This window comes from Orycteropus afer, unplaced genomic scaffold (assembly GCF_000298275.1).
Source record: "Orycteropus afer afer isolate SDZICR_OR568_19922 unplaced genomic scaffold, OryAfe1.0 scaffold00094, whole genome shotgun sequence".
Classification (NCBI taxonomy): Eukaryota; Metazoa; Chordata; class Mammalia; order Tubulidentata; family Orycteropodidae; genus Orycteropus; species Orycteropus afer.
In genome coordinates, this window is record NW_006921681.1 from 3,091,830 (window position 1) to 3,106,260 (window position 14,431).

General features: G+C 41.6%; 1 protein-coding gene across 1 annotated transcript in view; it reads left to right on the top strand.

Annotated features, from left to right (window-relative positions):
- Positions 1-14,431, top strand: part of CAMTA1 (calmodulin binding transcription activator 1) — a 1,273,846-nt gene that overhangs the window by 1,231,690 nt on the left and 27,725 nt on the right. The window contains exon 12 of the mRNA XM_042781184.1: positions 7,847-8,001. Coding sequence (XP_042637118.1) covers positions 7,847-8,001 — 155 coding nt within the window. The remainder of the gene's footprint in view (positions 1-7,846; positions 8,002-14,431) is intronic.

Below are 14,431 nucleotides of genomic sequence, written 5' to 3' on the forward strand. Positions count from 1 at the left end.
TTTCTGAGGCGGTATCACTATGGAAGTAGATTGCCCAACCTTCCTTCCGAGGAGTGGCTGGTGGGTTTAAACCATCAGCCTTCTGCTTAGCAGTCAAGTGCCTTAGGTGCTATGCTACCAGAGCTCCTGATTCTAGGGCTAGGACAGTGAAAATAGAGGATTGTCTTTTGTGTCTTGTAATGCCAGAAAATAAGAAAGTTGTCTAAAAAAAGAAAAACAATAATGAGAGCATGTCAGAGGGACACTAGAGTAAGCCTGAAAGAGCTCCCAGTGGCTGAAGTTGGAACAATTTGAGCAGCAAAATGAATAACGTAATATTGGATTATAACTCAAAGTGTATGTACACTAATCCATACTGATACAACTAAATGATTGAATGAATAAATAAATCAGGAAGGACAAATCTTCCTTACAAATAATACATATAGGTGTTCTTCATCCATGAAGTGGACCTTAATATTTCCTCCCCTTGAATATGGGCTGGACTTAGTGACTTGCTTGCAAAGAATAGAGTATGGAAAAAATAAAATAGTAACTTTAAAGTAGAGAAACCTGGCAGACACTACCTTTGCCAAATGATCAAAGTTTACATCACCAGTTATGTAATCATATATGCCCTGACACTATGTGATGAGAGGGGTACTTTATTTATGTCTATACGTTGGTGTTGTCATTGGGTGCCGTCGAGTCAGCTTCAACTCAGAGTGACCCTATGTACAAAAGAACAAAACACTACCTAGTCCTGTGCTGCCATCGCAGTCCTTGCTGTGTGTGGCAATTAAGGTAATATGTCAGCCTGCCTGATTTTGAGTGGCTTGGCAGCTGGATGTAGTTATTCCCCATGATGAGATTGTAATCACCTCCATGGTAGAATCTGTTGTGAGACATTAATCAGTGGAAAGGGAGCTGCTTTTGGGGTGTAGCCTACTTTCTGTATATGTGAAGAACTTTGGGAAAGGTCTCTAGCTTTTGGCACATTTGGATCCTGCATTTGGCTAAGTCTTCCTAACCAGTAGCCTGCTGATCTTAGAATTATTCCTGGACTTGAACCAGTGGTCTACCATGTTGCCTGCCAATTTTGGGATTGTGCCATTTTACTTACTGACCTTGGGTTTGTCAGCCTCCAGAGCCAGCAGCTGCCAGAAATAGGAGACACCTCCAGCTCCAGTGGGCCTGGAATAAGAGGCAGAGCTGAAGCCCAAGGTTGAGGGGCCTTCACCTAGCCCTAGAGCCAGCACTCTGAATTTGGACTTCTAGCCTCCTGAACTGTATTCCAGAACACTGAATTATGCTCATGAGGAACCTGTACATAGACCAGGAGGCTGTTCAAATAGAACAGGGGGATACTTCATTGTTTAAAATCAGGAAGGATGTACGTTGAATCCTTTCATCATAGTTATTCAGTCTGTATGCTGAGCAAATAATCCTAGACGCTGGACTGTATGAACAAGAATACAGCATCAGGATTAGAGGAAGACTCATTAACAACCTGCAATATGCAGTTGACACAACCTTGCTTGCTGAAAGTGAGGATGACTTAAAGCATTTATTGATGAAGATTAACAACTGTAGTCTTCAGTATTGATAACACCTGGACATAAAGAAAACAAAAATCACCACAACTGGGCCAGTAAGCATCACAATAAATGGAGAAAAGAGTGAAGTTGTCAGGGATTCCATTTTACTTGGATCCACTATCAACACCCATGGGAGCAGTAGTCAAGAAATCAAACATTGCGTTGCATTCAGCAGATCTGCTGCAAAAGACCTCTTTAAAGTATTGAAGAGCAAAGATGTCACTTTGAAGACTAAGATGTACCTGACCCAAGCCATGGTATTTTCAGTCATCTCATAGACATACGAGAGCTGGACAATGAATAAGGAAGACTGAAGAAGAGTTGATGCATTTGAGTTGTGGTGTTGGCGGAGAATACTGAAAATTCCATGGACTGCCAAAAGAACGAACACATCTGTCCTGAATCAAGTGCAGCTGGAATGCTTCTTGCAAGCAAGAATGGCCAGACTTCATCTCACCTACTTTCGTCATGTCAGAAGGGACCATTCCCTGGAGAAGGATATCATGCTTGGTAAAATGGAGGGTCAGCAAAAAAGAGGAAAACCCTTAATGAGGTGGATTGACAAAGTGGTTAAAGTGGTTGCAGCAGTGGGCTCAAGGATGACGAGGATTGTGAGGATGGCACACGACTGGGCAGTGTTTTGCTTTGTTGTACATAGGATCACTATGAGTTGGAGCTGACTCGATGGCACCTAACAACAACAACAGCAAACTCTTAAGGGAATAAATTCCTGTTTGTTAAGCCATCCACTTGTGGTATTTCTGTTATAGCAGCACTAGAGAACCACTGCACTTCCAGGACAGATTTGTTCCTTCTGGCAGTCCATAGTATATTCAGTATTCTTTGCTAACACCACAATTCAAAAGTCTGAATTCTTCTTAAGTCTTCCTTTTTCATTGTCCAGCTTTCACGTGCAAATGAGGTGATTGAAAATACCATGTCTTGAGTTAGGCACACCTCAGTCTTAAAAGTGATAATCTTCCTGAAAATCCATAGCTCCAATCTGATCATGAGAAACCATCAGGCAAACCTAAATTGAGGGACATTCCACAAAATGCCTGACCAGTACTGCTCAAAAGTGTTGAAGTCATGAACTATAAGACTGAGAAGCTGTCATAGAGGGGAGAAGGCCAAGGAAACTTGACAACTAAATGCAACATGGAATCCTGGATTGGATTATAGAATGGCTAGAGGACATTAGTGGGAAAACTGGTACAATTGACTCAAATCTGTAGTTTAACTGATAGCAGCAATATGGTACTAATTTCTCATTTTGAAAAATGTATGGTGGTTAAATAAGATGTTAGTATTAGGGAAACTGGAGAAAGGATATGGGAACTGTATTATCTTTGGAACTTTTCCCTTGATAGAAAATTATTCAAAAGTTTAAAAGTTTATTTTATAAAAATGTCCCCGTGAGTAGAAAGCCCAAGTTTAATCATAGCTTAGACTTTTGAGATCCTGACCACTTAAAAAGATCTCACATATTAGTTATTTATTTCATCCTCAACAAAGAACAATAAGATAGATATTAATATCCCCATTTTACAGATGAGAAAATCAAGGTGCAGAGTGTTCATTCTTTTCCCAAAGCCATTAAATGACAGGATTAAACCTAGTGCTCTTGTCTCTATTACACTTTTCCATTATATCATAGCTGCCAATCTAAAAATGTTACTTCCACTAAAAGAGGGGGTGCAGGTAGAAGGGGTTCATGAACAGAAATTTTGAATGAATCACAAACCAGATGCTGCAAAAGCCATCAATTTTTTTTTCTTTTTGTATGGGGTGCAAGTGTGTGTGCGCATGTCCGGGACACAAATGCTGTGTGTTGAAAGTATCCTTCCTTGTTCCCTGACACCATACAAATAAATGACTACTTTGGAGAAAAGTAAGAGGCAAATGCTGACACCTGGACAGACATCCCATTTAGGCAGCTGAGGGAAGAGGAAAGCACACTAAAAAGGTAGGATAGGGTAGGAATGGTAGAGTAGGCTTGATTCATTGCTGAGAGCAGTGCAGGTGGGTGGATTTAAAATAGTTTTCAAGTGTTGGCAGATCTTGTTTGGCTGTGTGCTTGAGAAGAGAATGTACCCCCAATGATTGTTGACAGAGCTAGTGTGGATGATGCAGTTCTCATGTGTCCAAGTTGGGGAGGAATCTCTGCTTCTGTTCAAGCGGGTAGTTCTTGGATCATTCCACTTGGATGGAAGAGAGGTTTCATTCTTTTCTCTTGTGGAAACAGGGAGGTGTCTAGAGTGGTAGTTCTTAAAATGTGGCCCTAGATCAGCAGGAAAGATGTTAGAAATGCAATTTCTGGTCCCAGATGTATGGAGTAAAAAACTCTGGAAATGGGGCCCAGCAATCTGTGTTTAAGCCTTCTAGGTGATTTTGATGCCCACTAAAGTCTGAGAACCAGTGGTCCAGAGGAATAGTTACCTGGGATGAGCAGAAGCCATCGGTCCAGGGTGATGTACAGCCTACAGCAGAGGACAAGCACTGTGTCTCAGGAAGGGATGCCTAGGTTCACACTCTTAAGTTCCAGGCAGACATATGCCTTAATCTTTAGATCCAGGAGTCATCATGTGGTTTATCCAAGGAGGCTTGCAAATTGGAGAACTTCTGTCTGAAACAAGAGTTTGCCTTTGGTTTTGCCTGTTACAGTCTGTTATCCCATAATGAGCATAAAGTTGTTGCTTTGACTTCCCAGTAATGGCGATGTGAACACCATTTTATCCATCTAACTGAATAAGCCACAAACAGAGAAGGTGTATTCTGGCCCTGCTCAAAGGAAAGAAAATGTGAGCAGAGTCTCTATGACTCCTGGTCGGCACAGTATGACAGACCTGCTCTCTGGAGGCTGGCTCCGTCATTTCCATTGTGGTTGTTGTCTTATCACTGCCTCCCCTTCTGGAATTGCAGGGCTAAAGGATGCTGTTATGCAAGATATAATTTTGTTAAGAGGCATAATTGCTTCTGAGCATCTCCATGAACTGCTTCTCAGAGCAGCTTAGTAACATGAGAGAGTGAACTGCGTAGCAACAGGGAATGGTGCTTAACATCGCAGACAGGGAACAAAACCCGGCATCTCTGTGGCAGACGCTGCATCATTCCACTGTTGGGAGTGTTTGGGCCTGGGGATGCCATGGGCAGGGCCTGGCTTGTTGATACCAGAGAGAAGTCACTCTCTGCAGTGTCCACCCCTGGCCCAGGAGTAGGGGGATGACACGCACACCGCACTGCAGCAAGCACACTGCAGCACCATCGGAACAAAGCCGCCTGACAGGCAGCGTGCTGGCAGCCCAGGGGGAAGCTCTTCCCTCCCGCCTGCCAGCCGGCCTGCCTCTTCTCGTGACATGAAATGTTCATCTTGGCCACTGGGCATCAGAAGGATCTGAAACAAGTGAAATGCATACTGAAAACTCACTTAATAGGTACCAGATTTGTAGGCTTGCAGAAGAAATAATAAGCCATAGCTATAGAGGTTTAAAATGAAGCCAAACCATTCAGTGGGACGCATGAGTTTGTCTGGGTGGGTTCAGAGATGAATGGTTAGCTGATTTAGGATTACGGGGGATAAGCAGAGAGAGTTGACAGAGGTGCCACAAAGGATACCTGCAAGGCTGCTTTGAATCTCACTCTAACTGAAAGGTGAACTTAGTCTTCAGCTGCCTTCAAGTAGAGGAATCCAGCCTTCCGCAAGGTCTCTGTTATCTAAAGGTGGGGCGCAGAGTCCAGAGTAATGATACTAGTGCCACCCTTGTAGTCATTTTGGGTTTTCCATGAGTGGTCACAGGATGAAAGCGCTGTGTGCAGTATTTATGGTAGGGTCACTTTCCCCACTGGTGACTGGGTCACAAAGACATTTTGTGGCAGGCTTCTCAAAGATTGACCACATCTGTCTGCACGTGTAATATTGGAAGCAAGACGCGGCCTTTCACTGTAAAAGACGAAGGTGCTTTCTTTTAATGTTCTTGGAAACAGCTTATTAAAAAATAATATTGTGATTCTTGATAAGCAGTTTTCCTCCTGTTGTTTCAGTGGTTTAATAAAGTGAAATAAAATTAAGTCAGTATTGAAAATTTTCCTGTCACTCAGGTATTTACTGTGTTTTTACTATAGCTGGATGTTCTAGAGAGTAAGAGTATTGTATTCCCAAGGGCAAAACTGGCCAATGCTTGTGGTGCTTCTCTTTCCATAACTTACTCTACTTTTCCTTTCTGTTGCATAGTGGTTCAGCTGTGGTGCTCTAGTACCAGACACATTACCTTCTCAGCCTCTGTTTTCTCATCTGTAAAATGGGGATAACTACGTCTCTCCATGATGTTGTGAAGGGTAAATGAATTACTGTAGGTAAAACAGTGAGATGGTGCCTGGCCTGTACAAAGCATTCTGGAAGTGTGGCTCTGTCTGTTGTTTTATTTCATGTAGAATGCTAGCACCTATAGAATTAATAAGCTTTGCTCACTTGTGTTGGAATTTATAGTTAGGATGGTCAGGAACACTGACAAAATACTACTTTTCTAGATCATTCCTTTTCATGATTCAAATGGCTGTACTTTGAAAATTGTTATGCCATTATCAATGTGAAGGAGAAATATGTTGCCACAGCTGTTCAACCAGTTTCTGCCAGTACCACCAGGTGCCATCCGATCAATGGTGATTCATAGTGAGGCCATGTGTGTTAGCGTAGAATTGTGCTGTAGAGGGTTTTCAATGGCTGATTTTCAGAAGTAGATCAGTGGGCCTTTCTTCCAAGGTACCTCTCGATGGATTTGAACCTCCAGCCTTCTGTTAGGAGCTGAGCATATTCACCATTTGCACCACCCAGGGACTCCCAACCAATTTCTAAAGTCATTTAATTCTTTTATCTGGAGATGATGATGATGACAACGGCACACTGAGCCAGAATGCTGAGCATTTACATATGTTAATTCATTTAATTCTCAAAGCCACCCTCTGAGGTAAGCAGAGTTACCATCTGCATTTAAGAGGTGAGGAAACTGAGGCACCAGAATGTAACTTGTTCACTGTTACACAGCTAGTATATGGCAGAGGCAGGATCTGAACCTGTCAAGCTGACTCCAGAGCCCTTAACAGCTATCACTATCTGGGCCCGCCTACCTCTTCAATTTCATCTTCATCTACTACCTTTTCACTGCAGTTCAGCCACAGAGCATTCTGCCCCTTGACTGCCCTGCCTCAGGGCCTTTGCATTTGCTATTACCTTGCTCCAGAATGTTTTTGCCTTATCTGACTCCCCAGCATTCTGGTCAAGCTCAGGTGTCACCTGTCATGACTCGTCAGACTTCTGCATTCCTTCCCTCCTCCCCCCGCCGTCACTCATCACATTATCCTACCTTTCCCCCTTGTCACAGTCTGACTGCACTAAAGCAGGAAGAGGTCCTTTCTGTTGTGTCCACTCTCAACTCTCTGGCACAGCATTCATTGAAATTTGTTGAATGAATGTAAGTGCTAATGATTTTAATAATGAGTTTAACTCCTTTTATTTACGTATGTATGTAACACAACTCTAATATGTGTGTATGTGCACGTGGGTGTAATGTAAATTGTAATCTCAGTAAAGAATCATAGAATCAAATATTTTCTCTTTGAGTTACAATCTAACTCCAACAGTAACATGCTGATTGATGGTGGCCTTATGCAAATATCAAGTGCTTATTTGTGTTTGTCTCTGAAAAGATGACAAAATATAAGAAGAAATGTGTAGAGATTTCAGACAGTGAATACTGTAATGCAAAATGGGTTTGTAAAGGTTTGTAAAGCCTGGATCAGGAAATAAAATCTATTTTATTTTGCTTTTTTGTTTGTTTGTGTAACAACTCAGTATTTGGATAATACATATACTATATATGTATGTATGTATGTCTCCTCCTCACTCACTGTAATTGCTTTCTTCTATTGATTTAAATTAAATTGATGGCTGTAAGAGCCCATCTACCAGATCTCTTCAATACTGCCATTTGGAATTTGCAAAGAAATGGGGTGCTAAGAACTTGAAACAGGAATCTTTGATAAAAAGGAGTTACCTGTTTCTTTGGCTAAGAATTTGGGGCAACCGGGGATGCTGCAATCTTGTGTGAGGTGACGGACTCACTACCATGCTGGAGAGAACTGGCCAGGGCAAGTCTCTGTGACTTGGTTAATGACAGTCTTTCTTGGATGCCACTCCTGCAAGCTTGAATAGGCACACGTTAACTGCTCTTATTCCAGAACACAACCTCACTCTTCCTCCTGTTCTGCCCTAGATAACCAGTTCAGGATGTCCATCCTAGAACGACTGGAGCAGATGGAAAGGAGGATGGCTGAGATGACGGGATCCCAGCAGCACAAACAGGGGGCTGGAGGAGGAGGGAGCAATGGAGGTGGCAATGGGAGTGGGAATGGAGCAAGTCAAGCTCAGGTAAGAGTCTTTGTTGACAATTATCTCATTGGTGAATGTTTTGATTGGTGAGGCACGAGTCCCTTCTCTGCTGCTGCTATCATTCCTAGATTTAAGCAAAAAGTCCAAGGTAGTGCTCTACAACCTACACTTCTGAGTATTATAATATATATTCATAATATGAAAAAAGTATGTAATAAGTATATGGTAAGTATTCATAATATGAAAAAAGCCTTGAAATGTGGGCATTCTCACTTGTTTACCTTTATTAATGGTTACTTATCCTTGAGTAGGAGCCCTGGTTTGCATCCTTAAAGTGTTTGGCTGCCAACCAAAAGGTCAGCAGTTCAGACCTACCAGCCACTGTGTGTAAGAAAGATGTGGCAGTCTGCTTCCGTAAAGATCACAGCCTTGGAAACTCTGGGGCAGTTCTGTTCTGTCCTGTAGGGTCACTATGAGTCAGAATCAACTCGTTGGTAATGGGTTTGGTTATCTCTGAGTCATTTTTACTGATCTCAGATTTCACTGGTGTTGGGAGTTGAGGATACCCAGTTAAAGAGTAGAAGCCAGTTGGTGACTCAGGTCTGCTAGAACACAGAATTAAACTGAAACTCTGTATTCTGTGTATTTTATCCCTATTTTAAGTATAAATATGAAGTACAATTGAATTCAGTAATTCATGTTGTTGTTATCTGCTGTCAAGTCGAACCCAACTCATACCGACCCCTCCTTGGGTTTCTGAGGATATATCATCACTACAGAAGTAGATTACCTACCCTTCCTTCCAAGGAGTAGCTGGTAGGTTTGAACTGCCAGCCTTCTGGTTAGCAGTCATAAGCCTTTTAAATAATTCAAGAAGATCAATATGCCCAGAGAAACCGTTTCTGTAATTATTCACTATAGAATGACAGTATACATTGTATCATCTTTCATATTTGCTTTTCCATAAATTCCGTGAGGAATGTATTACGTTGATTGCCAAATGCAGGGAAATGACCACATACTGTTAGAGTCCCATTACTTTTACGGGCTTTATATAAATTTAAGGAACTTCATTTGGGGAAAGTCTCTTAGGCAGAAATTGTGATTTTTTAAGAGATCTTACAAATAAAGGGACTAGTAGTGTCTCTTAATTCTGAATTGTTTCCTAAAGAGCTCAAATAATTTCCCCTCTTTTTCTTCAAGATGAATGCTGATTTCCTTTGAATAATTATGAGTTTTAAGTGAACATTTTGAGTTTTTTGACCCTTATGAATATTAAGTACTACTAATATTTTTAATAATAATAATAGGTGAAAACAATATACCACACCCAAAAGCCTAAATTCCTTTTTCCTTGAATTTTCTTCTTGCTTCACCTCTATCTGCAGCAATCAGTGGAAAAAGAAAGACTTGGCTCACAGTAAAATATTATTAAGGCTAAGATAGGTTTTTCTTTCACTTGATACTACTAAGTTTTATAAAAGTAGTAATCATTGCATAATATAAAGTGGTTGTATTAAGAGGTATTCCCACAACATTCTTTTCCTTTCACCAACACAGGTAGCATGTGGGTAACTGCCCTGTTAGAATTTGATTCCATATCAACTGCTATTGAATACTCTCTCATGAATATAAATTGGCTTTGATGTTGTACCTGCAGCAAGTGAAAGTGATTGTGATGAAGAATTTGTTGCCAGTAGGGTTTGGTTCAAGGAGCTCTGATAGTGTAGTATTAAAGTCATTTGGCTGCTAACCAGAAGGTTGATGGTTTGAACCCTCCAGCCACTCTGCAGAAGAAGGATGAGGCAGTTTGTATCCTTAAAAATTTATGGCCTTGAAAACCCAGTGAGGATCGCTATGAGTTGGAATTGATCCAATGGGAGTGAGTTTGGTTTTGGTTTGAGGGGTTGGTTCAGTCATTTCAAAATGAGGGCAAATTTACTAACGGGCTAGTAGGGGTTGTCCATAAATCAGAGGTTTGTAACCTAGGGGCTACCTATAAATGAAAGTTTGTAAGTGCCTAGTACAGTGTTACACTCATAGTCAGGGCTTGGTAAATACTGAATGAGTAAAGGAATGATTTCCTCACTAAATAAATAAATAAATTGGCTTTGATAAAAGGCTTTGTCTGTCTGCCTTATGTGTTAGAGGCCATAATTATGTTCGTTTAACTCAAATAATAGCAAAAAGTTCCCCCTTTGTTCACTACCTGGTGATTTCCATGTACCAGTGAATATGACCTGATGGGCAAATGTGGAGTGGTACTGCTCTGCCCTTGAGTCAAGATTGCAGATTGTGATTGCCGCTGTGCTCCTTTAGGATGTGTTTACAGCTCTGGTGAGGATGACATGACATCCATCATCTGACTTTTATTTTCGGGGGCTTTTATTTATTTATTTTTTTCAAATAGCAATTAAGAACAGCAGTATTTATGAAGTAATTGAATTTTACGAGGTATATTACTGGAAAAAAATACTTTTGGAACAATACCAGAAATGAGAATTGGTATAGAAGTGCTGTTTATTTGGGGAGTATTAAGCATAAAACTGCTAACACAGACCTCAAATAAGTTGTTACCAACTTTGATTATATTTTTCTTCCTTTACAGCTGATCTAAGGGAAGAAAGCCACAGTTAAAATGAATGAGTGTCTCTTGCCTATGTGCCTGTGTTGTTGTTAGCTGCCATCAGGTCAGCCCTTCGACCTGTGGAGACCCCTACACAATGGAAAAAGCACTGTCCATTTTGGTCCTGTGCCATCCCCATCATCAGTTGAGAAACAGACTATTGTGATCCATAGGTTGTTGTTATTACTAATGCTTAAATTGCAAGAACTCCCATGCTTTTGTCAATACTCTTGATTTTATACAAAGAGGTGGACTATTGGATTCTTTTAAGTGTGTGAGCTCTGGTGGCGTAGTGCCTAAGGCATTTGACTGCTAATCAGAAAGCTGGCAGTTCAAACCCACCAGCCACTCCTCGGAAGGAAGATTGGGCAATCTGCTTCCAGAAAGATACCGCCTTGGAAACCCAAGGAGGGGTCACTATGAGTTAGGATTGACTTGATGGCATTGAGTTTGGGGTTTTTTTGTTTTACACAAAAAGAGAAAATTTACCCGTAAGAATTTAATTCTCCTTCGGAAGAAGCAAGGGAGTCAAAGATCCATGTATCCCATGGAAACACTAGGAAAGTTATTCTTTGCTTTCTTGCAGAAGTTTACTACCTATAATGTTTACTTCAACTGGGAGGCTAGGACCACATTTATTCTTAACAGTTGTCATGTATTGAATTACTCGCTCTATATATTGAGCAAATAATCCAAGAAGCTGGACTATGTGAAGAACAGTGTGGTATCAGGATTGCAGAAAGACTCATTACCAACCTGTGATATGCAGATGGTACAACCTTGTTTGCTGAAAGAGAAGATGACTCGAAGCACTTACTGATGAAGATCAAAGACTATAATATAATCTTCAGTATGGATTATACCTTAACATAAAAAAAAAAATAAAATTCCTCACAACAGGACCAGTAAGAAACATCATGATAAATGGAGGAAATATTGAAGTTGTCAAGGATTTCATTTTAGTTGGATCCACTGTCATCACCCATGGAAGCAATTGTTGTTGTTGTTGTTATGTGCCGTCGAGTCAGCCCTGACTCATAGCGACCCCTCCTTGGGTTTCCGAGGCAGTATCACTACGGAAGTAGGATTGCCCAACCTTCCTTCCGAGGAGTGGCTGGTGGGTTTGAACCGCCAGCCTTCTGGTTAGCAGTCAAGTGCCTTAGCCACTATGCTACCAGAGCTCAATAGTCAACTCAAATGATGTATTGCATTGAGCAAATCTGCAAAAGACCTCTTTAAAGTGTAGAAAAATCAAAGATGGTACTCTGAGCACTAAAATGAGCCTGACCCATGCCATAGTATTTTCACTTAGCTCATATACATGTGAAAGCTGGACAGTGTGTAAGGAAGACTGAAGAATTGATGCCTTTGAATTATGGTGCTGGCAAAGAATATTGAATATGCCATGGACGGCCAGAAGAACAAACATATCTGTCTTAGAATGCTTCTTAGAAATAAGGATGGTGAGAATTTATCACATTTACTTTGGACATGTTATCAAGAGGGACTAGTCTCTGGAGAAGGACATCATGGTTGGTAAAGTAGAGGGTCAACGAAAAGAGGGAAGATACTCAATGATATGTATGGACACAGTGACTTCAACAGTAGGTTCAAACATAGTAATGATTGTGAGGATGGTGTAGGACAGGGCAGTGTTTCATTCTTTTGTGCATGGGGTTGCTGTGAGTCGGAACCAACTTGACAGCACCTAACAACAACAACTTGGATCGAATTGTATCCCCCCAGAATATGTGTCAACTTGGCTGGGGCATGATTCCCAGTATTATATGATTATCTTCTGTTTTGCGATGTCTTGTAAATGATAACCTCTGTCTGTGGTTAATGAGGTAGGGTTGTTGTTGGTGTTAGGTGCTGTGGAGTTGTATCAGATTCATAGAGACCCTTTGTACAACAGAACAAAACTGCCTGGTTGTGAGCCATCCCATAGTCATTGCTATGCTTGAGCTCATTATTATAGCCACTGTGTCAGTCCATCTCCTTAAGGGTCTTCCTCTTCATTGCTGACCCTCTATTTTATCAAGCATGATGTTCTTCTCCAGGTACTACTGGTTCCTCCTAATAACATGACCAAAGTAGGTGAGACGAAGTCTGGCCATTCTTGCTTCTAAAGAGCTTTCTGTCTATACTTCTTCCAAGAGAGATTTGTTCCTCTGGCAGTCCATGGTCTCGTCAATATTTGTTGCCAACATGATAAAAAATTCAAATGCATCAATTCTTCCTCAGTTTTCCTTACTTGTCCAGCTTTCACACACGTGTGAGGCAGTTGAAAATTGAGGTAGGATTAGGATGTGTTGAAGAGGATTAGGTTGTATTTATTATGTTAATGAGGCAGGATTAGAGTGGGATGTATCACGCTTACTTAAATTATAACCCTTACTCAGGTCACAACCTTGATCCTGTGTGAGGGGAGTTTGCCTGGGGTGTGGCTTGTATTACCTTTTATCCTATAAGAGATAAAAGGACAGAGAATGGAGCATAGAGAGAGACCTCATACCATCAACAAAGAAGAGCTGGGAGCAGAGCTTGTCCTTTGGACCCAGGGTCCCTGCACTCAGAACTTCCTAAATCCAGGGGAAGATTGAGGCCAAGATACATGGAGATCTCCAAGGAATGCTGGGCCCACACATGTTGAAAAGAGACAAAGAACTTCCCCTAGAGTTGGCAGAGAGAGAAGGCGTCCCCTAGAGCTGATGCCCTGAATTTGGACTTCTAGCCTTCTAAACTTTTCTATTCAAACAGAGAATAAATTTCAGTTTGTGAAAACCATCTGCTTGTAGTATTTTGTTACCGCAGCACTAAATAACAAAGAATTTGGTACCAAGAATGGAGTGCCTCTGGATACTTGCCTGCAGAGCTAGGCTTGCTGTCCCACAGAGTGAGAGAACTGAGCGCCTTCAGGCTGAAGCTTACAATGGTGGAATGGGATGTCTCTGAGTACTTGTTGGTTGTGCTAAAGAGCTTTGTAGCAACTTCCTTCAGTAGGGCAAAGGTTGGGCCAAGAGGTCAAGGAACTAGGAATTAGAAGCAGAAGAGATGGAGCCTAGGAAACAGAGCTACTTCACTCTCAAAGGGTAGGGCCACGACCACTGCGGTCTGAAAGGGTGGAAACGTGGCCTGCAGGATCTCAAAAAGTGAGGCCATAGCCTCCTAGGTTTCAAAGAGTCAGATATTCACCAACTCAGTTTCAAAGTGTAAGGGCTGCTATTCATGAGTGCCAGGGGGGATGGCCAGATCCTCTGCCCAAATATGAGGGGGTTGGGCTGCCATGCCCAAGCAGAAGAACGAGGCCTTCCAGGGTAACGAGGTGGAGTCACCAGTCAGACAGAGTAGGAGGATGGGGCTGCCCAAAGCTGAAGGAGCAGAATTGTCATCCCAGTGACCCTAGAGCTAAAGCCCAGACCCAAGGAACCTCCACCCAGAATCCAGACAGAATGGCCAATCCAGAGTCTGCAGGGCAGGGGCACTGCCACTATGATCTCAGAAAACAGTGGGCTATTTTCAAGCGTTGAGAGCTAATGTCAATTGTTCTGTTGGATTTTCGACTTGTTTGATGCCCGTTTTCCCTTCTTTCCCTCCAGTTTCTCCCATTTGTAATGGAAATGTCTACCTTATGCCTGTCCCACCATTGTACTTGGGAAACAGATAATTTATAGTCTAGATTTCACAAGTTCACAGATGAAGAGGAATTTTGTCTCAGGATGGAATATGCCTAAAGTCCCAACCTTTTTTTTTTATTAGGATTTGGGTGAAGATTTACAGAGTAAATTCACTTTTCATACAGCAGTTCACATATACTTTGTCTCATGTCATTGACCAAAATTT